Source organism: Balaenoptera acutorostrata, chromosome 1 (genome assembly GCF_949987535.1).
Source record: "Balaenoptera acutorostrata chromosome 1, mBalAcu1.1, whole genome shotgun sequence".
In the NCBI taxonomy this organism is placed as follows: Eukaryota; Metazoa; Chordata; class Mammalia; order Artiodactyla; family Balaenopteridae; genus Balaenoptera; species Balaenoptera acutorostrata.
The window spans coordinates 33,237,432-33,261,222 of record NC_080064.1 but is presented as its reverse complement, the minus strand read 5'-3'; the positions used below and the strand labels follow the sequence as shown (position 1 = coordinate 33,261,222).

The following is a 23,791-nucleotide window of genomic DNA, read 5'->3' as shown; positions in this document are numbered from 1 at the left end:
CCACTTGATATTAGTAGCCCTTAACTTTACTGGCATTTTCAATGTCATAAAGACATGTTTTTATATCTCATCTTTAAAAAGTCCTTTCTTGACATGTAGCTCACTTGAGCAATTGCTCTATTTCCTAGCTTTCTTTCATAGAATAATTTTCTCTAAAGAGTTGCTTCTTGTTGCTACCTACATTTTCTCACTTCCAACTGTCTCCTCAGTCCATTCTAATTGGCTTCTTGACCATAACTACACTCCTAAAACTGCTCTTGTCAAGTTACCAATGAAATTCCAGTTGAAAAATTAAATGGACTTTCTTAGTCCTCATATTTGACCTCAACGGCATTTAAGAAAATTGAAATACTTCCTTATTTTGGCTTCTAGAACATCTCACAAAAGATCATTTCTCCTACCTCACTAACACTACTTCTTTATTTTCTTTACTGAATACTCTCCCTCTGTCCTGCCTCCAAATGTTGGAATATTCAAGGGTTTGGCCTTGGGCCTTTTCTTTCTGAAGTTTTTCTTAAATGGTCTCATTCAGTCTCATGGCTTTAAATACCATTTATTTGACGTTGACTGAGAAATCTATATCTCCAGCCCTCATCTCTCCCCTGAATTTCTGACCCCTAATTCCTTATGCCTACTTGAAATCTCCCCTTCAAGAGGCTTAAAAGCCACCTCCAGCTTCACATGTTCAAATCAAATATTTAGGAGCCATCCTTGATTTCTCTTCTTCCTTTTTCCTGTCTTTCTCTCATAGTATATATGTTCTATGAGGGCATATATTTTATTCGTTTTTGTGATATTGTGATTTATAATAAGAAATATGTATTTGGCCTTCATCCCCAATTCTGGCTCAGAGCTCCTAAAACTCTTGGAATTCCCTAAGTGATGAGAATGAGCATGGTGTCTTTTGTTATGTTAATTAGGTGACTTTTGGACTGCACCTAAGGATGGGGGCTGATTGCCAGGAAAACCAAACCATGTGATTAGAGGGTTGGAACTTTCAGTCCCATGCCTCCTAACCTCTGGGGAGGCGAGAGAGGCTGGAGGTTGAATCAATAGCCAATGGCCAATGATTTAATCAATCATGGCTATGTAATGAATGATTTAATCAATCATGGCTATGTAATAAAAACCCAAAAAGATGGGGTTCAGAGAGCTTCTGGGTTGGTGAACACGTGGAGGTGTGAGGAGAGTGATGTGCCCAGAGAGGGCATGGAAGATCTGCGCCCTTTTTCCATACCTTGCCTTATACATCTCTTCCATATGGCTGTTCTTGAGTTATATCCTTTAATAATAAACTGGTAGTCTAGTAAGTAAAATGTTTCTCTGAGTTCTGTGAGCCAGTTCTAGTAAACTAAACAAACCCAAGGAGGGGGTTGTTGGAACCTCCAATCTATAGCTGGTAGGTCAGAAGCACAGGTAGATAACCAGGACTTGCAATTGGCATCTGAAGTGGGGCCAGACAGGCAGTCTTAGAGGACAGAACCCTTAACGTGTGAGACCTGACATTATTGCCAGGTAGATAGTGGCAGAATTGAGTTGAACTATACAACACTCAGCTGATGTCTGAGAATTGCTTGGTGATGGGGAAAAAAGCCCACACGTTGGACTTGGTGTGAGTAGAATTTTAGTTTTGTCTATGACTATATCTCCAGAGCCTGACACATAATAGGTGCTAAATAAAGATTTATGAATACTGAATAAGTGTGAAACTGTCTATAGTTTCATGTCCATAAGTGCAACCTGTCTGGCTAGGGTCTTGAATCTATAGATCAATTTGGGGAAAACTGACATCTTAACAATATTGAGTTTTCCAATCCATGAGCATGGTATATCTCATCATTTATTTAAGTCTACTTTAATTTCTCTCAGCAGTGTTTTCTAGTTTTCAGTGTACAACTCTTGCATATTTTTTGGTCAGATTTATCCCTAAATATTTCATAATTTTGATATTATAAATTGTATTTTTGAATTTCCATTAACAATTGTTTGTTGTGACTATGTAGAAATACAATTTATTTGTGAATGTTGATCTGTTAGCTTTTTCAAAGTTTTCATGGGATTTCTTACATAGATAATCATGTTATCTGCAAATAAAAAGTTTTATTTCTTCCCCCTCAATCTGGATGCCTTTTATCAATTTTCCTTAACTTATTGCATTGGAAATAAGTTATCCACCACTACAATGATGACTAGAAATGGTGACAGATGACATAACTGCCTTTTTTTCTGAACTAAGGGGAAAAACATTGTCTTTCACCATTAAGTATAATGTTAACTGTAGGTTTCTTGTAGATGCCCTTCATGAGATTGAGGAAGCTCCCTTTTAGTTTTAGTTTTCCAAGAGTTTTTCTGAAGAACAGATGCTGTATTTTCTCAAAAAAAATTTTTGTATCTATTGAGATTATCATGTTTTTTCATTTTTAGTATATTAATGTGGTGAATTACATTGATATTTTTAATGTTAAACCAATCTTGCATTCCTGGCATAAACCTCATTTGGTCATGTCCTTTTTCTGTATTGTTGGATTCTGTTTGCTAAAATTTTGTTTAAAATCTTTGCATTTATGTTCATAGGGTATACTGGTCTACCAGTAATATGTGGTCTGGGTATCAGAGTAATGCTGGCATCATTGAATGAGTAGGGAAGTTTCCCTCCCCTTCCATTTTCCGGAAGTTTGTGTAGACTTTAGTATTATTTCTTCTTTAAATATTGGGTAGAATTCAGCAGTAAAGTCATCTGGACCTGGAGTTTCCTTTGTGGGAAGGTTTTAAACTACAAAGTCAATCTCTTTATTAGATATAGCGCTATTCGGGTTACAAATTTTCTTCTTGAGAGAGCTTTGGTAGTTTGTGTCTTTCAAGGAATTTTTCTGTATCATCTAAGCTGTCAAATGTATTGGCATAAAGTTGTTCATTATATTCTCTTATTATTTTTAAAAATATTTATTTATTTTTTGGCTGCGTCAGGTCTTAGTTGCATCACGCGGGATCTTTCCTTCTGGTGCATGGGCTCTTCGTTGTGGTGTGCGGGCTTCTCTCTAGTTGTGGCGCACAGGCTCATTAGTTGCAGTGTGCAGGCTCTCTAGTTGTGGCACATGGGCTCATTAGTTGCAGTGCGAGGGCTCTCTAGTTGTGGTGCGTAGGCTCCAGAGCACATGAGCTCTGTAGTTGCGGCACGCAGGCTCATCTCGTTGTGGCGCACGGGCTCAGTAGTTGCGGCGCGCAGGCTTAGTTGCCACGTGGCATGTGGGATCTTAGTTCCCCAACCAGGGATTGAACCAGTGTCCCTTGCATTGCAAGACTGATTCTTAACCACTGGACCACCAGGGAAGTCTCATCTTATTATTCTTTTAATATCTATACTATTTGTAGTACTATCACCTCATTCCTGATATTGGTCATGTGTCTTCCCTCTTTTTTTTTTTCCTGATTGCTCTGGTTAGAACTTATCAATTTTATTGATCTCAGAACCAGCTTTTGATTTTTCTCTATTATCTGTTTTCTATTTCATTGATTTCAGCTCCAATGTTTATTTCATTTTTATGCTTTCTTTGAATTTCATTTTCTCTCCTTTTGTTGGTTTAAGGTGGACACTGAGGTCAGTAATTTGAGATCTTTCTTCTTTTCCAGTTAGTGGCATTAGTGGTATCAATTTCCCTGTAATATACTGCATCCCACACATTTTTGTATATTGTTTTCATTTTCAGTCAAATCTAAATAATTTCTGGGACTTCCCTGGCAGTCCAGTGGTTAAGATGCCACACTTCCACTGCAGGAGGCGTGGGTTTGAACCTGGATTGGGGAACTAAGATCCCACATGCCGCACGTGGCACGGCCAAAAAAAAAAAAAATCTACTAATTTCTCTTTTTGTGATTTTTTTTTTTTTTTTGGCCACATTGTGCAGCTTGAGATCTTAGTTCCCCAGTCAGGGATTGAACCCAGGCCCTTGGCAGTGAAAGCATGGAGTCCTAACCACTGGACCACCAAGGAATTCCCTGTGATTTCTTTATTGACTCATAGGTTACTTAAGTGTGTTATTTAGTTTGCACATTTTTTTTATTGTTCAGATATTCAGATACCTGTCATCAAGCTCTAACTTAATTCCATTGTCATCAGAGAGCATACTTTGTATGACTTTCATCCACATAAATTTATTCAGACTTGTTTTATGGTCCAGAAGTTTATCTTGATAAACATTCTATGTCCACTTGAAAAAAATGTGTATTCTGCTTTTGTTGGGAGGAGTGTTGTATAAGTGGTAATTAGGTCAAATGGTTGATAGTGTTAACTCTTCTATATTTCTACTAGTTTTGTCCTCATCATTTATAGAGAGGAGTATTGGAATCTCACACTTTAATTGTGGGCTTGTCTAGTCTATTTCTCCTTGTATTTCTATCAGTTTTTGCCTCATGTATTTTGATATTCTGTTTTAGATACCTAAACACTTAGGACTGCTATGATCTCCTAATGATTTGACCCTTTTACTGTTAAGTGCCCCTCTTTATCCCTGGTGTATTATTAGGGTTCAATCCAGAGACAGAAACCACAAAGTATTTTGAACAAGGAACATTTAATATAAAGAATTATTAATAGGGAATTGGTGTAACTGGGAATTGGCTAAGTGGGGAATAAAAAGCACTCTAAAGAATACCCTGGAGCTGGGGAGGGTACCCCCAAAAGAAATAAACTTGGAGGGGGAGACTCTTCCCCAAGGCTGGGATTCAGGTGAGGATATGTTTGAAACCCATCAAATGACCAAGTTTCCTGGGTTGTTACAGGCCACAGCTGGTGTGCAACTGACAACCCAAGATTGTTGAGTAAAGAATCACTGGCTAGAATGCTGATGAAATTTGCTAGGAAACTGCCTGCAGGGTTATGGTTGACATGCTGGAAAGCCAGCTGAAACATGGACTGGACTAACAGGAATGCCTCCCAGAAGCTGCCTGAGAAGAGAAGGGTGGTTGTTGACTCACTGGAAAGCTGTCACTAGTAAAAGGCTGGGAAGTGAGTTGGAGCACATGTGGAACTCATTAGCTGCCCTTGGGAATGCTGCTGAACCTGTGGGATGAAGCCATTCACAGGGAGGTGCTTCTTGCCTCTTAAAAATGCTTGAGATGGGGTGTGTGCATGAAGCTGTCCATGAGGAGGTAAGACCAGATGCTTTTGGAAACTTCTGGAAGGGGATGGAGGTGGGGAAACTAGGGAGGTACCACTTGCTGCTGCCTGCCAGGGAACTACCAAAAACAAACAAACAAAACTCTGCAAGAGCCCAACCAGATAAACACATTGGAACTAGGAAAGAAAACCTCTTCTGTATTAGGATTCTCCAGAGAAACAGAACCAATGGGGGATACACACCACACACACACACACACACACACACACAGACACAGACACAGACACAGCTGACCCTTGAACAATTAGGGGGTTAGGGGCGACAACCCTTCGAGAAGTAAAAAATTTGCATGTAACTTTACACCAGCCCTCTTTATCCCGGGTTCTGCATCCTTGAATTCAACCAACCAAGATTGTGTAGTATGTATTGAAAAAAATCCAGGTATAAGTGGACCCATGTGGTTTAAACCGATGTATATATATGAGAGAGAGAGAGAGAGAGAGAGATGAACTATAGGAATTGGTTCAAGTGGTTATGGAGGCTAAGAAGTTCCCCAGTCTGCAAGCTGGAGAACCAGTAAAGTCAGTGTGAATAATTCAGTCTCAGTTTGAATGCCCATGAACCAAGGGAGCCAATCAGTGGTGTAACACCTAGTCTGAGGCCAAAGGCCTGAGAACTAGAGTAGAGTGGGTGCACTAGTGTAAGTCCTGGAGTACCAGGTGCTCCAGTGTCTGAGGGCAGAGGATGGATGCCCCGGTACAAGAAGAGAGAGCAAGAAATTGCCCTTTCTTTACCTTTTTTTGTTCTGTTCTGACCCTCAACAGATAATAGCTGCCATTGGTGAGGGCAGATCTTCCTTACTAGTCAGCACCCTGAATCATATGCTAATCTCTTCTGGAAACACTCTCACAGACATATCCATAAATAATGTTTCTTTCCCAGCTATCTGGGTATCCCTTAGCCTACTCAAGTGGACACAGAAAATTAACCATCACATCTTCCTCCTCCAGTGCACCTCCAGCACCTTCTACTGACAAAGTTTCTTTTGAGTAGTGTTAACATGGTATCGTTTTCCATTCTTTGAGTTTTAACCTTTTACTGTCTTTATATTTAAAGTAAGTTTCTTTTAGGAAGCTTATATTTGGGTCTTTCTTTTTTATACAAGCTGACAATCACTGCCTTTTAATTGAGGTCCTCAGAACATTTACATTTAATATGATTGATATGACTGGTTTAAACCTTCCATCTTATTAAGTGTGTGTGTTTTTTTTTAAACTAAGTGTTTTTTTATTTCTCCATCTGTTCTTTATTCCTTTTCCCCCACCTTCCATTGGATTAAAATTTTTAATGATTTCATTTTAATCTACTGTGTTGGCTTATTAGCTATATATCTTTATTTTGTCTCTTTAGTGGTTGCTTTAAGGTTTATAGTATACATTTTTAACTTATCACAGACTACTTTTCAAGGTATATTATACCACTTCACTTACCAGAATATAAGAACTCTATAACATATAATGTTATATGTCAATTATATCTCAATTTTTTAAATGGCTTTAAAAAAAAAGGAACTTTACAACAGTAAACTTTCATTTCTCTCTTCCTGGTTTTTGTGCTATTTTCATACTTCTAAGTAGATTATAAATCCCAGAAAACACTCTATTATCATTACTTTAAAAAGGCAAGTTACCTTTTAAAGAGATTTAAATAATTTTTAAAGTGTTTTATATTTTCTCATGTAGTTACCATTTCCTGTGGGCTTCTTTCCTTTGTGTATATCCAGATCCTTTACATCCAGATTTCCAGCTGGTATCATTTTCCTTCTGCTTGAAGGACTTCCTATAACATTACTTCTACATAGGCCTGCTTGATGAATTCTTTCAACTTCTGTATGTCAGTAAGTCTTTATTTCACTTTCATTTCTGAAAAATATTTTCACAGCACAAAGAATTCTAGGTTGCGGTTTTTATTTTCAGGATTTTAAAGATATTACTCCACTCCTTTTTGTGGCTTCTATCATTTCCAACAAGCAATCTGCTATCATCTTCATTTTTTTCCCCCTCTGGCTGCTTTTAAGATTTTCTCATTATCACTGTCTTTAAGCAATTTGATTACTATGTGCCTTGGTTTAATTTTCTCCATGTTTCTTGGGCATAGAGGTCATTGAGCTTCTTGGATCTGTGGGTTTAGAGTTTTCATTAAATCTGGAAAAGGTTTCATCATTATTTCTTCAAATACTTTTTCTGTCCTTCCTCCCTTCCCTTCCTTTGTGGACTACAATTACATATATATTAGACTATCACTTAAAGTTTTCCCATAGCTAATTGATGTTCTGTTTTTTCCTTTTCAGTACTTTTTTTCTCTCTGTTTCATTTTGGATGTTTTCTATTGCTACGTCTGCAAGTCCACTAATCGTTTCTTTTACAATGTCAAATCTGTCATTTATCCCATCCACTATATTTTTCATCTCAGACATTGCATTTTTCATCTCTAGAAGTTCAATTTGGGTATTTTTAAAAAATCTTAAGTCAATTATTATCAAGGTCTATTAAAATAGAGGATCCATGTCATTAATGACTACTCTAGACTTCTGAGAATTATGACTTCCAGTTTCAAAGGCTAATATGTCTAAAATTAAATAAAAGAGAGGTTAAGAAGTGGTCCAGAAGACACTGATCTTGATCACTCAATGTAACATTTTCAAGATTTAGAAAACTGAGACAGTGACAGATGAAACAATTATATCTCTAAGTAGGAGTCCAGAGAGTATGTTAGGAGAGAATTTACATTATTATGTTCATAATGCAGCTAATGAACCATGAGATTAAACGATAAAAAGCACTTCTATTAGTTTTTTTTTGAACATAAGTCTAAAAAAGAAATACACCCATAGCTACTGAGTGACTTGCATGTTAAACATCCTTGACCCGTTTTTCCACGAATACCAGTTTTACATATTTCACTCTACTCACGGTACTAATGAGATTACTTTCCTAGATATTGTCTCTTTTATGGAGTTAGAAACATTCATTAAAATGTTCTCCCCAAATTTCACATTTAAGAGTTTCTCTGTATTTCAGTGTACAAAAACAGAGTAGAATGGTGGTTACCTGGGGCTGGGGCTGGGGCTGGGGATAGGGGTAGTTAACTAGATAAGCAGTTCAAAGAATTCTTAGAATGTAAAGATAAAAAATAAAAAGAGTGAAATACGAGAGAAAGATAACAGATATAGAAGGCAGGTCAAGGAAATTTAGTGTACATATCAAAGCAGTTCAGAAGGAGACAAGAGAATAGAGAGATAATACTCAAAGAAATATTTTCTAAGTTGAAGAAGTTGAAGACCAGAACAAACAATTTTCTCAGTATTAAGAGAAAATGACAAAGAGAATAAAACAATAAGAAAAAATTAGGAGATACAGAAAGTATATATAATAGAAATACACATAAAAGTATTCCATAAAGAGAAAATAAGACAGAGAAGCAATAACCAAAGAAATAATAGTTGAAAAAATTTAAAGAGAGTACTTTCTTCTTTACATTTTAATGTATTTTTTTGGATTTTTAAATAATGAACATGTATTATTTAATCAGAAAAATCCACCATAAAGGAAATTTAAAGACACGCAATAAACTGGATTTTAAGAATCATTTAAAAAGACTAAAATCTCCATTAAAAATGGGCAGTTAAAAAAAAAAAAAAAGAGCAGTAGACTTCCCTTGCGGTCCAGTGGTTAGGACTCTGCGCTTCCACTGCAGGAGGCACGGGTTCCATACCTGGTTGGGGAACTAAGATCCCACGTGCCACGCAGGGTGGCCAAAAAAAAAAAAGAAAGAAAATGGGCAGTGAATATGAGCAATTCATAAAAGAAGTACAAATTATCAACAAATAAAGGACAGATACTCATCTTCCTAGATTATCTGAGTAGTGCAAATTAAAATATTAAGGCTGGACTTCCCTGGTGGCGCAGTGGTTAAGAATCCGCCTGCCAATGCAGGGGACACGGGTTCGAGCCCTGGTCTGATCCCACATGCCGCGGAGCAACTAAGCCTGTGCACCACAACTACTGAAGCCTGCAAGCCTAGAGCCCATGCTCCTCAACAAGAGAAGCCACCGCAGTGAGAAGCCCATGTACTGCAACCAAGAGTCGCCCCTGCTCGCCACAACTAGAGAAAGCCCGTGCACAGCAACCAAGACCCAATGCAGCCAAAAATAAATAAATAAGTAAATAAATAAATAAATAAAATATTAAGGCTAAGATATCAATTATCTCAGATTGGCATCATTTAAGAAGAATTATAATACTAGTGTTAGGGTGTGGAAGAATATACACTTTTATGTACTTCTTTCTCACAAATAATTTGAGTTATTATATTATGTCATAGGATGATAATATAATGATACATACAAAAGAGCCTTGTTTTGGGGAATCCTGGAGTCTAAACGGTATAATATTTCTGCTGGGCAATGTGGATCTTATCTATTTATTTGTTTATCTTAAATTGAAGTATAGTTGATTTACAATGTTGTCCAGATGTATTTTAATTGTGCAGCCTTATATCCCAAAATTTCTAGGCCTTGGAATAAGGAGGAAAATCAGAAAAATATTTACAATATCAATGTTTATATATAGGCTGTGCATTTATGTGTCTATATCTATCCCTGTATGTGCCCACTGGGAAGGGATAACTAAGTGATGAATTATATTACACCTATCCAGTGAAATACTGTATTATCCAGATATGACACTATCCATGAATTATCCAGATATGACACTATCCATGATAAAACTTGACTGAAACAAGCATGTTACAGAGGATTTTTTGTGTCTAATCACATACACCCCAATACACACATACTTGTTTTATATTTAAATATATGTTGATACATCCATAAAAATATTTTGAAGAACCTTATCAACTTCCTATCGATGGTTATTTTGGGATTCAGGATTAATAGGTATATATGTGAGAGCAACGTTTACTTTCTACTTTATATATTATTATAGTGTTTGTAGTAGGAAAAGATAGGAAATAGCCTAAGTGGATGTAAATAGAGGCCTGATTAGATAAACAGTAGTATTATATCTTTACAACGGAATCCTTTGTGGCTGCTGAAAGGAAGGAGATAAACTATAAATACTAATATGAAACAACTCCAAAATAAATTGATAAGTAAAAGAAACAAGGTGTGTTAAAGTAGGAAAATATACCTTAAATGAGATACAAAAAGCACTAATGAAACACTGAAACTGGTCTTCAGTAAAATTTTGCTCATCAAAAGACACCATGACTGAATAAAAAGGTAAGCCACAGACCGGAAGAAGATGCTCTCAATAAAGATATCCAATGAATGTTGTGGTTATTGGAGACATTACTGAAGGACAGCAGAAGTGAAGTTCAGTGGAACTGGAGAAACCGAGGCTAGGATAATAATTCTTAGCTTACTTGTGGTCCGCAGGCACAGATTCTGCTTATGGGGCCTAATCAATATTCCTAGGATACTGACCTGGAATTCAATACAGCTCATTTTTCACTTCATCCAGACCTCCAGGGCTTGGAGCCTCTTCTTTCTCCCATGCCAACAGGACCACTCTGCATTTTTTGCTTCCACATTTGAGGATCTGATGCAACCTGGTGGATCGTGACACCACTACAATAGTTCCAATTTCAGATCCACCTGAGATAAATCATTCTGCAACACATTAACTTTTACCAAGTCAGCTCCTCCTCTGGAATACTACTTTGCTCCCACTTACTTTTAAAAGATATTGACACAATAGAATATTATTCAGTCTTAAAAAGGAAGGAAATTCTGACACAGGCTATAACATGGATGCAACTTGAAGATGTTAAGCTAAGTGAAATAAACCAGTCACAAAAGGACAAATACTGTATGATTCCACTTATATGAGGTACCTAGAGTGGTCAGACTCATAGAGACAGAAAGTAATATAGTGACTGCCAGGAGTTGAAGGGAGGGAGGAATGGGGAGTTCATGTTTAATGGATAGGGAGTAATTTCAGCTGGGGAAGATGAAAATTTCTGAAGATGGATGGTGGAGGTGTCATGTTCACATCTTCCTCTTTTCCTCCAAGAGTGTCGGGTCCTTAGCAAGGCAAAAAGTGCAAGCTCTGTTACTGAAAAATCTCAGTGTGGCAGAGATGGCAAGCTGTCACTCAATATCCATTCTCTGGTTTTTGCAGTTCATAGACTCTCCAATTTTTGTCTGCACATATGCTTTCCCAGAATAAAAATTACATATCCCAACCTCCCTTGTAGTGACCAAATTTTGGTCAGTGGGATGTCAGTGCTGCAAATTTATGAAGTGTCCTTAAAATAATACCCTTTTCCTATTTCAGCTTTATGCTGAATGTGTATAGGTGACTAGAGTTTGGGCAGCCATTTTGGACTATGACATAGGAAGACACTTATTGATTTTAGAGAAACAAGAGAGAAGGAACTTGGGCTCCGGACATCATGACCTAGACTAACTATATCTAGGGTTCTTTTTCATGAAAGAAATCCATTTCTATTTTGTTTAACCACTATTGTTTTGGCAATTTCTATTATGAACAGTTGGACCTAATCCTAATTTAGGTACTTAACCCATTCTCTGGCCCAAGAAGCAAGTATTTTTGCTTTTTTTGAAATCAAGAAATAGCTTCGTTGTGACATGTCTTTTCATTTACCCATTCACTGAACAAACATCCAAGAGGTTCATAATTTGGAGTCAGACACCTTAGGCAGAGTTCATATAAATATATGTTGATACATCCATAAAAATATCTTGAAGAACCTTATCAACTTCATATCACATCATACTGTATGATACATACATGGGAGAGATGACATTATTAGATATGAGGCAGCTGCAAACCAGGGAAGTATCTCTTGTAGAGAACAGCATCAGTGATCCTGGGGTGATCCCAACTACAGATGCCTCAACTACTCTGTGAGAAACCATAAAGTGATGACCGAAAGGTGTTAATTTAAAATAAGGATTTGTGGACTTCCCTGGTGGTGCAATGGTTAAGAATCCGCCTGCCAATGCAGGAGACACGGGTTCGATCCCTGGTCCGGGAAGATCCCACATACCAAGGAGCAACTAAGCCCGTGTACCACGACTACTGAGGCTGCACCCTAGAGCCCACACGCCGCAACTACTAAGCCCGCATGCTGCAACTAGTGAAGCCCGCATGCCTAGAGCCCCTGCTCCGCAATGAGAGAAGCCATGGCAATGAGAAGCCCACGCTCCGCAACGAAGAGTAGCCCCCACTCGCCACAACTAGAGAAAAGCCAGCGCGCAGCAACAAAGACCCAACGCAGCCAAAAATAAATAAAATTTTTTAAAATAATAAATAAATAAATAAATGGACTGTGTCATGGCCAAATTAAAAAATAAAATAAAATAAGGATTTGAGAGCTCAGGGAATTACTGAATTACAGAATTCTGACTAAATTCTACTAAATTAGTCACTGTCTAAAACCAACTGATTTTCTTTTTCCTGTTCTTAAAGATGCTAATATAACTAAGATTGTGCTACAGAGGCCTGAGCAAGTTCTTTTTTTTTTTTAAGAATGGGGGATTCTTTTTGTTTGTTTGTTTGTTTGTTTTTTATTTATGGCTGTGTTGGGTCTCCGTTTCTGTGCGAGGGTTCTCTCTAGCTGCAGCAAGTGGGGGCCACTCTTCATCGCGGTGCACGGGCCTCTCACCATCGCAGACTCTCTTGTTGCGGAGCACAGGCTCCAGACGCGCAGGCTCAGTAATTGTGGCTCACGGGCTTAGTCGCTCCACGGCATGTGGGATCTTCCCAGACCAGGGCTCGAACCCGTGTCCCCTGCATTGGCAGGCAGACTCTCAACCACTGCGCCACCAGGGAAACCCCAAGTTCTTGTTTTGAAGACTATTAGCTTAATAGTATTTATCTCATAAGGTTCAGTTTACCATGCCCCAAATTTGAGTGCAAACTTCTTAGGGCCTATAATGACGTACAGTGTAGGCAGCTTAACACAGCAAGAAAAATTTACAGTGTAATAGTTAAGAGCATAAGCACTGCAGTCAGACAATCTAGGCTGGAGTCAACCACTTCCAAACTGTGTGACCTTGGGCAAGTTTTATAACCCTCTAAGCTTCGGTTTCCTCATCAGGGATAATAATGGATACACAGATTTAATCATAAAAAGTGCTTAGCACAGTGCCTGGGACAGAATACTCCCTCAGTAAATGGGAAGAGTTATTACAAGATTCCCACTGTCCATAAGAAAAGAGTATGTGTAGCTCAGAAGGCCTGCAGAGGTAGCCTACTGTAACTCTTATAAATGTCCAGGTTTTACCAGTTCATGTATAACATGCAGCTATGCTAACAATATTCACTGTGTTCTGCTGGCTCCTGGCCTTCTAGTTAATATAGAAACCCCACCCCTGCCAGCTCCTCTCCTTCCATCTACTTTTGCAAATTCTCCAGGAGTGTGTCCATAGATAAGCCTCCTCCTTCCAGGTGATGTCCATATCATTCTTTCCTCTGGTCTTGTTGGAGATGCCTGCAGTTAAGGGCTCCACTGAGATTCCTCTAAGATGCACTGAGATTCCTCTTCATTATCTTTAAATATCTTAAAATGTTCTTACTTTGTTGTTTTTCACTTTATAAACAGAATATCATGCCATATGTAACCTTTTGGGACTTACTTTTTCACTTAATATTGTGTGCTCATTTTCATCCACATGGTTGCATGTCATTGTAGCTCATGTGTTTTGGCTGCCGTACCACATCACCCTACTCTTCCAATGATATGCACCTAGGCAGCTTCTAGGTTTAGATTTTGCTATTGTGAAAGCGTTACAAAGCTCTTGTTAATATTCCCTGTTGTACATGTATAAGAGTTTCTCTTAGCGTATACTCAGGAATGGTATCGCTGGATTGTACAGTGTGTGAATGTCACATGTTACTTAATGTATTATGTTTTTCTTTTTTTTTTTTAATTTTTAGAAGTTATTTTTTAATGAAAATATTTTATTTATGCTAACATATGGGTTTATTGTTATTTTTAAATGAATTAATAAACATATATTTAGATTCTCAGTTTTGACTTATAGTAAATATCATTGATAAAACCAACATAAACAATATGTCTTTGGTATCGTCAATAATTTTTAAGCATGCAAAGGATCTGAGACCAAAATATTTGAGAATGTTGCTCAATGGAAAAACAGAGATGAATGAAGCAAAGGACTAGAAACAACTTACACTATCATCAACATTATCTTCATTATTATCAGCAGCAGCGGCAGTAGCAGCAGCGCCATCCATATACTGAATCATCGAATGATTCTGATGTGCCGAGTACTGTCCTAAGCTCTTTGCACGCATCATCTCATTTAATCCTCATAATAACTCTATGAGGTGAGTATAATTACCATCACTCCATTTTCCATATTGGAAAACTGAGGCTCAGAAAAGGCTTAGAAACTTTCCCAAGGTCCCAAGCTAGTAAAGAATAGAGTCCAGGTCTAATTCCAGGGCATCACTTATGCTCTGGTCTTAGAGTAGGAGATGATGGGTACCTGTGGGGTTGAAGGTAATACAAGCTTCCACTCACGTATTCATTCTTTTGTAAATATTAATATCATATTTACTATTTTCATTTTTTAGGACTTCCTGTTCCTGCTTCATTTTTCCTTATTTCTTTGAGCATATATATTAGGCTTCTTTTAAATTCCTGCTCTGCTCATCCCACTACTTCAGAAATATGTTTATGTATGTACTTAAAGGCTTGGAATAACATGCACACACAACTATTCTGGTGGTCCTCTTTGAAGGGTTGAGATTATGAAAAAAACCAGTTCAACCAACCTGGACAGTGTTTCATTTTATTTCATTATATAAAACGTAGAAACCCCGATTGAGAAAAAATAGGGAAGAGACTTAAAAGAAACTGAAGAATCTTCTTAGGAAAGCAAAGATTGCTGAAGGATACCTTGCTCCAGCCATGATAAGCATATGTCTTCTTGGCAATCTATGGCGAAGCTCCAGAGACAGTATAATCCCAGATCTCTCCCACTCACCCCTGAGCCTTGGTCCTGGATTTGTGTGGTAAGAGGCTGAGGAAATATGAAAAGAACCAAAATAAGAACACTCTCCATGGAAGTCAAGCTCAGAGACTGGTCCTCTTTCACTCTGCTGAGTACATTAGGAGCAAGAAAGATCAAAGTTCCTGAAAGTCTATCTTCCGTTCATTTGGCTTTTTTGGCTTGCGGCTCTAGCATGGAGTTGGGCAACCCACCGCTCTTCCTCCACTCACAGATATCTGCATAGTTGCATGTCCGGCATTTCCAAGCCTCCTCCACATCAACCCCTTGAGGCTCTCGGTGGCCCACCCAGTAGGCCATATAGTGCTGCACTTTGTTTCTCACCTCCGTCTCTTCAAAGGCCACTATCTCTGTACCCAGCACAGTGGCAGTCTCTTGGTGGATATACTCAATCTTCAGGATATCAATAACTGGGAGGTCAGACAGTGTTAGAGACAAGAAGACCAGCTCCATGAGGTCACCCAAGGACTTCACAGAGAAGCCTCCCTGCCGGGCATGCCTCAGCACTGAAGGTCCCAGTGGCTTTTCTGGACGCAAGTTTGTGTGGTGGATTAGGCTAGCAGTGGTCACTTTCCCTTGTACCATGGCATCAAAGATATATTTGTACAGGCTGACCTGAAAACAGTCTTTTTTTTTCTGAGCGTCCGGAGGGAGCACAGGGCGCCTGCGTGTCTTGAGTTCAGCCAGCTCCAGTTCCCCCCTGGCTGTATAGTGCAGCTCATCAATCACTCCAACAAGGAGCACACCCTCCACTTCTCCAAACACTGGAAACTCTCTGATGCGTCCTTCTGACTGCAGGGTAGGAATCATTGATAATATGTTCAGAAACTTAACTGCCCAAGCATCTTCTTTAGAGGTGATGGGGACAGTCACAAGATCATGAACTTCTAGTTCTCTAGCTAGGTGGATGCTAGCACCAGTGTCCAAAACAGCTGACTTCTCAGGTGTCAAGAAACCAGGAAGCTCCTTCCCATATACCATTTGCTGTTCGCACCAGTTCTGAGTAGACAGGTCAGTGACATACAAATATTTAAGATGGAATCGTTCCATAGGTGACGAGACATCCAATCCTCTTTTCCACTTTGGTAAGCTTATGAGCTTGCCATCCTTCCCAGGGAGTTCAGAAGAAGGGCCAGGCTTGTTAGGTGAAGTACTTGACTCTTGTGTATCCTCCAGGTCCAGAAACTCTGAGTCACTCAAGTCTGAGAACCCTGAGGCCTCTGCTGACACCGTCTCCTCTTCCCTAGTCTCTGCCATGGCACAGCTCTGGATTGGGCAAAGGCCGTGCATATCATGTTAAAGAAATGCATTACCCAAATGAAAAATTTCTCAAAAGCACTTTCAAATTCCAATGAGGTAAAAAAGAATCATGACTAATTATTTATATACAGTCTTTAAAGATGTGTATTTATTTATGACCAATTAGTAATGCTATAGAGTTGTACTATGGGTACAATTTACAACAATAAGACTCATTGTATCATCCATATATGAATACTTGGCAAAAATTTTTAAGTGCAAAATAAAACTTAAGTTTTATTACTGAATCTGGTATTAACATACCATGTGTGACTTTAAGCAAATCACCTACTTTGTCCTCAGTTTCTTCATTTAAAAGGAAATTAGAGGTTTGCCTTTTTTCCTTCAAAATTCTACTGACTTGGGACATTATTTCATTTTTTAAGAGAATGTAGACCATTGTAAATGTTGGAGCAATGTTTGCCAGTTTACCATGAACCACTTCTACAATTCTTTTGATACAAAGTCCTTGACTAGGAAAATAAATCTCAATAACAAACTGTTCCTTGAGCAGAATCAGCTCTACAGTGACTGCTTTTATTAATTTATTTATTTATGGCTGTGTTGGGTCTTCGTTTCTGTGCGAGGGCTTTCTCTAGTTGCGGCAAGCGGGGGGCCACTCTTCATCGCGGTGCGCGGGCCTCTCACTATCGCGGCCTCTCCTGTTGCAGAGCACAGGCTCCAGACGCGCAGGCTCAGTAATTGTGGCTCACGGGCCCAGCCGCTCCGCGGCATGTGGGATCTTCCCAGACCAGGGCTCGAACCCATGTCCCCTGCATTGGCAGGCAGACTCTCAACCACTGCGCCACCAGGGAAGCCCTACAGTGACTGCTTTTAAATGTAGTTCTCAGAAATGTAGTGCGGCAAAATTCAAAGACTAACTACAGATAAATACAAATAGATCTACTCATGAAGTAATAGCATGAAGTAACGAGAGAGGATATTCACAGCAACATGTGAAAATCAGTTGTTTTTTGTGTTTGAGATATATTAAGAAAATGACAAGAAGAAAAAGCTCTTGGTGGGTTTTACTTTACCTTTACTGACTGTATAAATTCCTCCTAACACTATAGAAATTGGTGTTTCCCACTAAGTTTATTTTCTCCCTCCACAAGAAATTAGCTTATGATGGAAACTATGTAAGTGAAAACTCTTAAAATATTACTGTATTTTGCTATAAATAATAGTGAATATTTATTGCAGTTATTGCATGCTAGACACTGAGCCAAGTGCTTCACACCCAATATCTCACTACTCTACTGAGGGACAAATACTCTCCCTTTTTACAGCAAACAATTTCATAAGCACAGGAGACAGAATAGAACAATGAACACAATCTAGATAAATAACTGTTGACATGTTGCTGTGTTTGCTTCTTTCAGGTGCTTTTTTTTTAGCCTAACTATTTTAAAGTAAATTACAGACATCATCATGCTTCAAATACAAATGCTTCACATACATTTCCAAAGAAGCCTCCTACATTAACTACAATATTATCATATCTACCAAAATTAATAATTCCCTAATACTCCAGTCCATATTCAAATTTCCTCAGCTGCCCTAAAAAACATTTGGATAGCTTTTCGTTAAACCAGGAAACAAAGACCATACATTATGTTTGATTGTTTTGTCTCTCAAGTATTTTTAATCTTAAGAAACTAGGGGAGTTCCCTGGTGGCCTAGTGGTTAGGACTCCGGGCTTTCACTGCCGTGGGCCAGGTTCAATCCCTGGTCAGAAAAAAAGAAACTAGTAGGGGGGAGGGATAAATCAGGAGCTTGGGGTGAGCACATGTACACTACTATATATAAGATATTTAGATAACCAACAAGGACCTACTGTATAGCACAGGGAACTCTACCCAATATTCTGTGATAACCTATATGAGAAAAGAATCTAAAAAAGAATGAATATATGTATATGTATATGAATCACTTTACCGTACACCTGAAACTAACAGAACATTGTAAATCAACTATACTCCAATAAAGGGACTTCCCTGATGGTGCAGTGGTTAAGACTCTGCACTCCCAATGCAGGGGGCCCGGGTTCAATCCCTGGTCAGGAAACTAGATCCCATATGCATGCTGCAACTAAGAGTTTGCATGCCACAACTAAGGAGCTGGCGAGCCACAACTAAGGAGCCCACCTGCTGCAACTAAGACCCAGTGCAACCAAATAAATAAATAAATAAATGTAAAAAAAAAAACTATACTCCAATAAAATTAAAATATTAAAAAAAAAGAAACTAGGCAAATTATCTTGTGAAGATACTCTTTTTAAGCCTTCCTTCTTACTTCACATATCTAACCCTGCATACAAAAAAACCCCAAAAAACAAAAAACAAAACAAGGTATGAGCAGCCCACTAGTATTTTGACTTTGGGTGACAGGAAAATAACTTGACACAGAATTGAAGCTGATTGAGGTAAAAACTATGAGCGAAGCTTCCTCCTTGCTACTCTAAGGAGCAATGAAAGAGCCGTATGTACCAACTCCCATGTTGAAAACTTAACACTGATACCTTGAAAATGGTATTAATATTAGTTATCATTGTACTTAACTAATTTTTAAATAGTCTAAATGTCCCTAATGAAGGAAAACACAGATAGCTGGAAAACAAGTTATCTGCAATGAACCAAAGTAATACAATGCTAAGACTTCTGGGTATATCCTATAAAGTTATTGCTTTATAGGATACTTCAACAGTAATAAAACACAGAAGCTGCACGTTTGCACAAGTGTCTTAAAGTATAAATGTGCCTTAGATGATGATAGTTTCAAAATGAGTAACGTTATTTGGACTCTGAAGTCCCTGAAACTGGGAGAGAATCTTTACCCTCTACCAAGAAACAAAAATTAAATGGCAATTAACATGTATACTTCGGGTTGCCCCCTACCCCCACCCCTCTGCAGGGGAGGGCACTAAATCCAATCAACTGACCTTGAAAATAGTTCACTTCAAATATCCAGTTCTGGGCTATCCAATATGTAGCCACCAGTCACATGCAGCTTTTTAAATTTAATTAAAATTAAATAAAATTAGGCACATTTCAAGTGCTCAGTAGCTACATGTGGTTGGTGGGTACCACATTATAAGGCACAGATATAGAACACTTCCCTGTCACACAAGTTCTATTGGACAGTACTGGTTTCAATTATTTCATACGTTATCTATTAATTCTCCAAAGAGAGCGTAAGCTCCTGAAATGTATGGACTTCCTACTTGTTTTACATACAACACTCAAAACAGGGTAGCTCTTAATAGGTAAGTGAAATGTTTGTAAAGAAGACACAAGGGGCTTCCCTGGAGGTGCAGTGGTGAAGAATCCCCCTGCCAGTGCAAGGGACACGGGTTCGAGCCCTGGTCCAGGAAGATCCCACATGCCGCGGAGCAACTACGCCCGTGCGCCCCAACTACTGAGCCTGCGCTCTAGAGCCCACGAGCCACAACTACTGAGCTCACAGGCTGCATCTACTGAAGCCCGCGCACCTAGAGCCTGTGCTCTGCAACAAGAGAAGCCACTGCAATGAGAAGCTCACGCACCGCAACGAAGAGTAGCCCCGCTCACCGCAATTAGAGAAAACCCACGCGCAGCAACAAGACCCAACACAGCCAAAAATAAATAAATAAATAAATTTGTATTTAAAAAAAAAGAAGACACAAAAGGAGAGCATTCTTTGTGGAATTATTTACCTAAAAGGAAAAAACAATACAATGGGGATGGACAATTTAGACTCAATGTGTTGCTTGGACTTCCCTATGCAGAAAAAATCCAGGCAAGGGCATGATGCAGTGCATTGTGTCCCAAAATTCAGTTTGTATCTTTTTGACAGGAGATGATTTTACATGGTACATGTATCAGCATCTTAGAATAAATATAAAGCTTAGAGTGTTCTTCAAATGCATAATTTCATATGTAGTGTTTCTCAGCACAAGCTTGATTTTTTAAATAAATGTAAGTAAAAAATTAAAAATATGAGACTAACAATACATGTGGTACATAGGTATGGTAGAAATAGGTGGTAAGTGAATGAGATGTTTGGGAAACACCAGCATGCTGTCAAGAGTCTGGGGGTCCTACAGATCTGGATTCTGAACCTGAGTAGGTCAATAGTATTTAGTATGCTACTTGCCTTATGAGTATTCTTGGGCAAGTTTTCAGTTTTCCTGAGGCTACTGACACATCTTTAAAATTAGAGTACTTCTTCCAACCATACTCAGCTACCCAAACAATTGAGTGATGACAAAGTACACGCACTGGCACACAACAAATGTGGATCTCCTTCTCCTCAAGGGAGAGATGAGATAGTACACCTATTCCCTCTGACAAATTAAATTTTAGGAGAGAAGAAACTTCTACTCACCTGGGACTTGGCTATCTTCCTCCTCACAGGAAAGGCAGAATGTTGAAATGACAAGGCTGGGGAAGGAGGAAAGAGCTCTGAAAGACCAGGTCTGCAATCGGAGAATCCAGATTAGCAACTCTGGGCCTTGCTAGAACAGAGACTTTTGGTCCTTTCTCACCTGACCAGTCCCTCACATTGCGGCGTTTCCTCCTCTCTGATCCACACTGCACAGACTGTTGCCCACCCCAGATCCTACGTAACGCTTGCCTCGCTCCGAGGGCAAATTCTCCGTGACTTCTTCGTTTTGCCCATACCCTGGATGCAGTTACTTGATCCAATCCCTGCTCCCTGCAAGTAAAAGGGTCAGTAATAACGAAGGTCCCCCAGGAGCTCCGAGAGCAGTTTCCTCTTCCAGCCCCAACTTCGGCCCAGAAGCTCGGGCAGAGACCTCAGATCAGATGTTCTTCCCCTCTGATGGGCTCCTGCTGCCTGCGGCACTGCCTCTGCCTTCACGCTCAACATCCTGACTTGTTCGGTGCAGCCCGGACTTGTGGGCTCCAAGAAAGTCTGCCTTCAGCGGGCACCTTCCCACCGGTCCCAAAACCACTGTCTCCCGGGGAGTTCCATGCTTGCCCGAAAGTTTACTGAGCACCTCCCTACAGTGTCCTGGAGGAGAGGGCAAAGGATTGCTGGACTAGGGAAGGGGTCCCAGCCGACAGCAGGGTCTTCCAAGATCGAAAGGTCCTGAACCCACAGGAGCAGACGAGATAAGCCGCTGCCCCGGAGCCGTTCCCACCCAGAAAGGGGGTTGGGGGGACACGGCATCCACGGGGACAGATCCCTGGGTTCCAAAACTCAGCCCCTCAGCCCGCCCCCCGCATTCGCCGGCCTTCCCCTAACCTGGGATATGCCTCGGAACCCCGGACTCCACCGGCTCCGCCGCGGCCTCGGAACCGCTCCCGGACCCTTTCCCCGGACGCGCAAGTGCAAGTCAGGGAGAGGACCTCTGGTTTCGCGCTTCGCACAAAAGCCGCCTGGACACCAGGCCCAGAATGCCCAGCGGCTGCCCAAGGTCCGCCCCCTCCCGGAGGCCTCAGCTGCGCCGCTTAGTCTTCGCGCGTCTGCCGCTCAGACGCGAATCCCACTCGCTGCGGGGCGGAGGAGGGTCCTGATGCGGGTCCGCCTCTGCGGAGGTCGTGCTTGTGGGCCGCTGGCTGTGCGTGTGGGTTCATTCGGGACGGAACTGCGCCGTCACTTGACCAAGAAACTCCCACCCTGGCGGCTCCCGGCTACTGCCAAGCCAGTGTAGGAGAAAGGTCTGGGCATGTCCCTTTCCGCGGTGCCCTTGGCGTCTGCCCGTTAGCGCTGCGTCTGCGCTTTGCCACCTTGGGTTCTGTACGGCTTTCTTTGCACCTCGCACCAGCTTTCCCAGCTGAGAGAACAACCACGAACTCACTTTTCAAAGATGCTGACGCTCGTCTCATCAATGTATTTCTTTTTTCTATTTGCTTACTTTTTAATTAACCCTTTTATTGGGAAATATAACACAATTATATTCTGAAATAGAAAGGTAAGTATAATAATTATTGAAAAGACATGTCATCATGTAGAGCAAAAATAGATAGTGTCGTGCCCTTCCCAAATATACTCCCATGCCTCCTTCCTGAGGAAACCACTAGTCTGACTTTTATGACAATTATTGCTTTTTTTTTTTTTTAAGTCATCACATATTTGGAAACGATTTGTGACAAAGGTGGCATCGCATTGCAATGGAGAAAAAAAGATGGTCTTTTCAATGAAGGTTCTGAGACAATAGGGTATCCTTATGAAAAAAAATATAAAATGAGACCCCTTGTGTCACTTCATCACAAATATCAATTCCAGGAGGATTAAAAACCTAAATACATTTTGGACTTCAGAATAGGGAAAGATTTTACTTATTTATTTATTTATCTATTTACTTACTTATTTATGGGCCTCGCAGCTTGCGGATCTTAGTTCCCCCACCAGGGATTGAACCCCAGCACCAGCAGTGAAAGCGAGTCCTAACTACCGGACTGCCAGGGAATTCCCCGATTTCTTTTAAAAAAATACAAAAACGTTGGGAGTTCCCTGGTGGTCCAGTGCTTTCACTGCCCTCGCCTGGGTTCAATCGCTGGTCAGGGAACTAAGATTCCGCAAGCAGCGCAGCACGGCCAAAAAAAAAAAAAAAAGTTAAATAAAAAAGAAAACTACAAAGGAGATTTTGGGTCAGTTGGGGGAATTTAAATGCGACACATATTAGATAATAGTATCAATCAATTATCAATATCCTGAGTGTGAAAATGATTTTGTGGTTGTGTAGGAAAACGTCCTTGTTCTTGGAAATACGAAAGTTGAGGGAAGTCTTACACATCAAGTGAAATATGGGTGGGCATAGCTGTATTGAGGCTGGAGGTTTCTGCCTCCTCCCAAGTATAACTTTCCTTCACCAGGATGCAATTCCCAATGCACGAAAGCCCCTCCTCAACCCTTTCATACATGGACCTGTTATCTTCAAACGGAGTTTGAGGGGGCAATGCTGATTGGTGGAGTGAAGCAGAAGCGATTCAGAAATGATCATGCTGTGGGGAAAAGAAATTTCCAAGATAGCAGGACGATGTTCCCCAAAGCTTTCATTCTCAAATTTCAGAAAATGTTACCCTTTCCCCAAAGGAAAGAAGAAGAAGTCGGGGCATTTAAGGTCCATCTGTATACAAAAGCCTTTGATTTAGTTCCTCCACCTCCAGGGATATCTGTAATATGGGAAATACTGTTAGACACAAATTGTCTGTTTTCCTCTTTCCATCTTACTTTCCTTACTCTTTCAGAGGGTAGAATTTGTACCTCTAAATCACACTGATCACAGTCTTCCATTGAAGTGTTTATATGATAAAAGTAAGTGTTTATCTATGTGAATGCT

At 39.9% G+C, this 23,791-nt stretch overlaps 2 protein-coding genes across 5 annotated transcripts in view; both read right to left on the bottom strand.

Annotated features, from left to right (window-relative positions):
- ZNF684 (zinc finger protein 684) overlaps positions 1-21,818 on the bottom strand; it is a 37,214-nt gene extending 15,396 nt beyond the window's left edge. The window contains exons 1-2 of one of the 3 annotated variants that reach the window (XM_057530026.1): positions 21,751-21,818; positions 20,869-20,924 (exon numbers count right to left, since the gene is read on the bottom strand). Coding sequence is in view for 1 of the 3 variants with exons in the window: in XM_057530003.1 (XP_057385986.1) it covers positions 6,864-6,933 (70 nt within the window). In the remaining 2 variants the exon portion in view is untranslated. Of the gene's footprint in view, positions 1-6,863; positions 7,051-20,868; positions 20,925-21,028; positions 21,084-21,750 lie in introns of those variants that run through there. The other 2 variants (XM_057530029.1, XM_057530003.1) reach the window with 2 other exon arrangements.
- EXO5 (exonuclease 5) lies at positions 14,972-21,827 on the bottom strand. Of its 2 annotated transcripts, XM_028163805.2 has the most exons (4): positions 21,299-21,437; positions 21,029-21,198; positions 20,869-20,924; positions 14,972-16,470 (listed from the first exon to the last, which is right to left on the bottom strand). In XM_028163805.2, the coding sequence occupies exons 1-4, from the start codon at positions 21,370-21,372 to the stop codon at positions 15,349-15,351; spliced, it is 1,422 nt and encodes a 473-aa protein (XP_028019606.2). In that variant the 5' UTR covers positions 21,373-21,437; the 3' UTR covers positions 14,972-15,348. The 2 variants fall into 2 exon arrangements, with proteins under 2 accessions (XP_028019606.2, XP_028019609.2); XM_028163808.2 differs by lacking the exons at positions 21,029-21,198; positions 21,299-21,437 and adding an exon at positions 21,751-21,827.
- Positions 21,828-23,791: the final 1,964 nt, after the last annotated feature.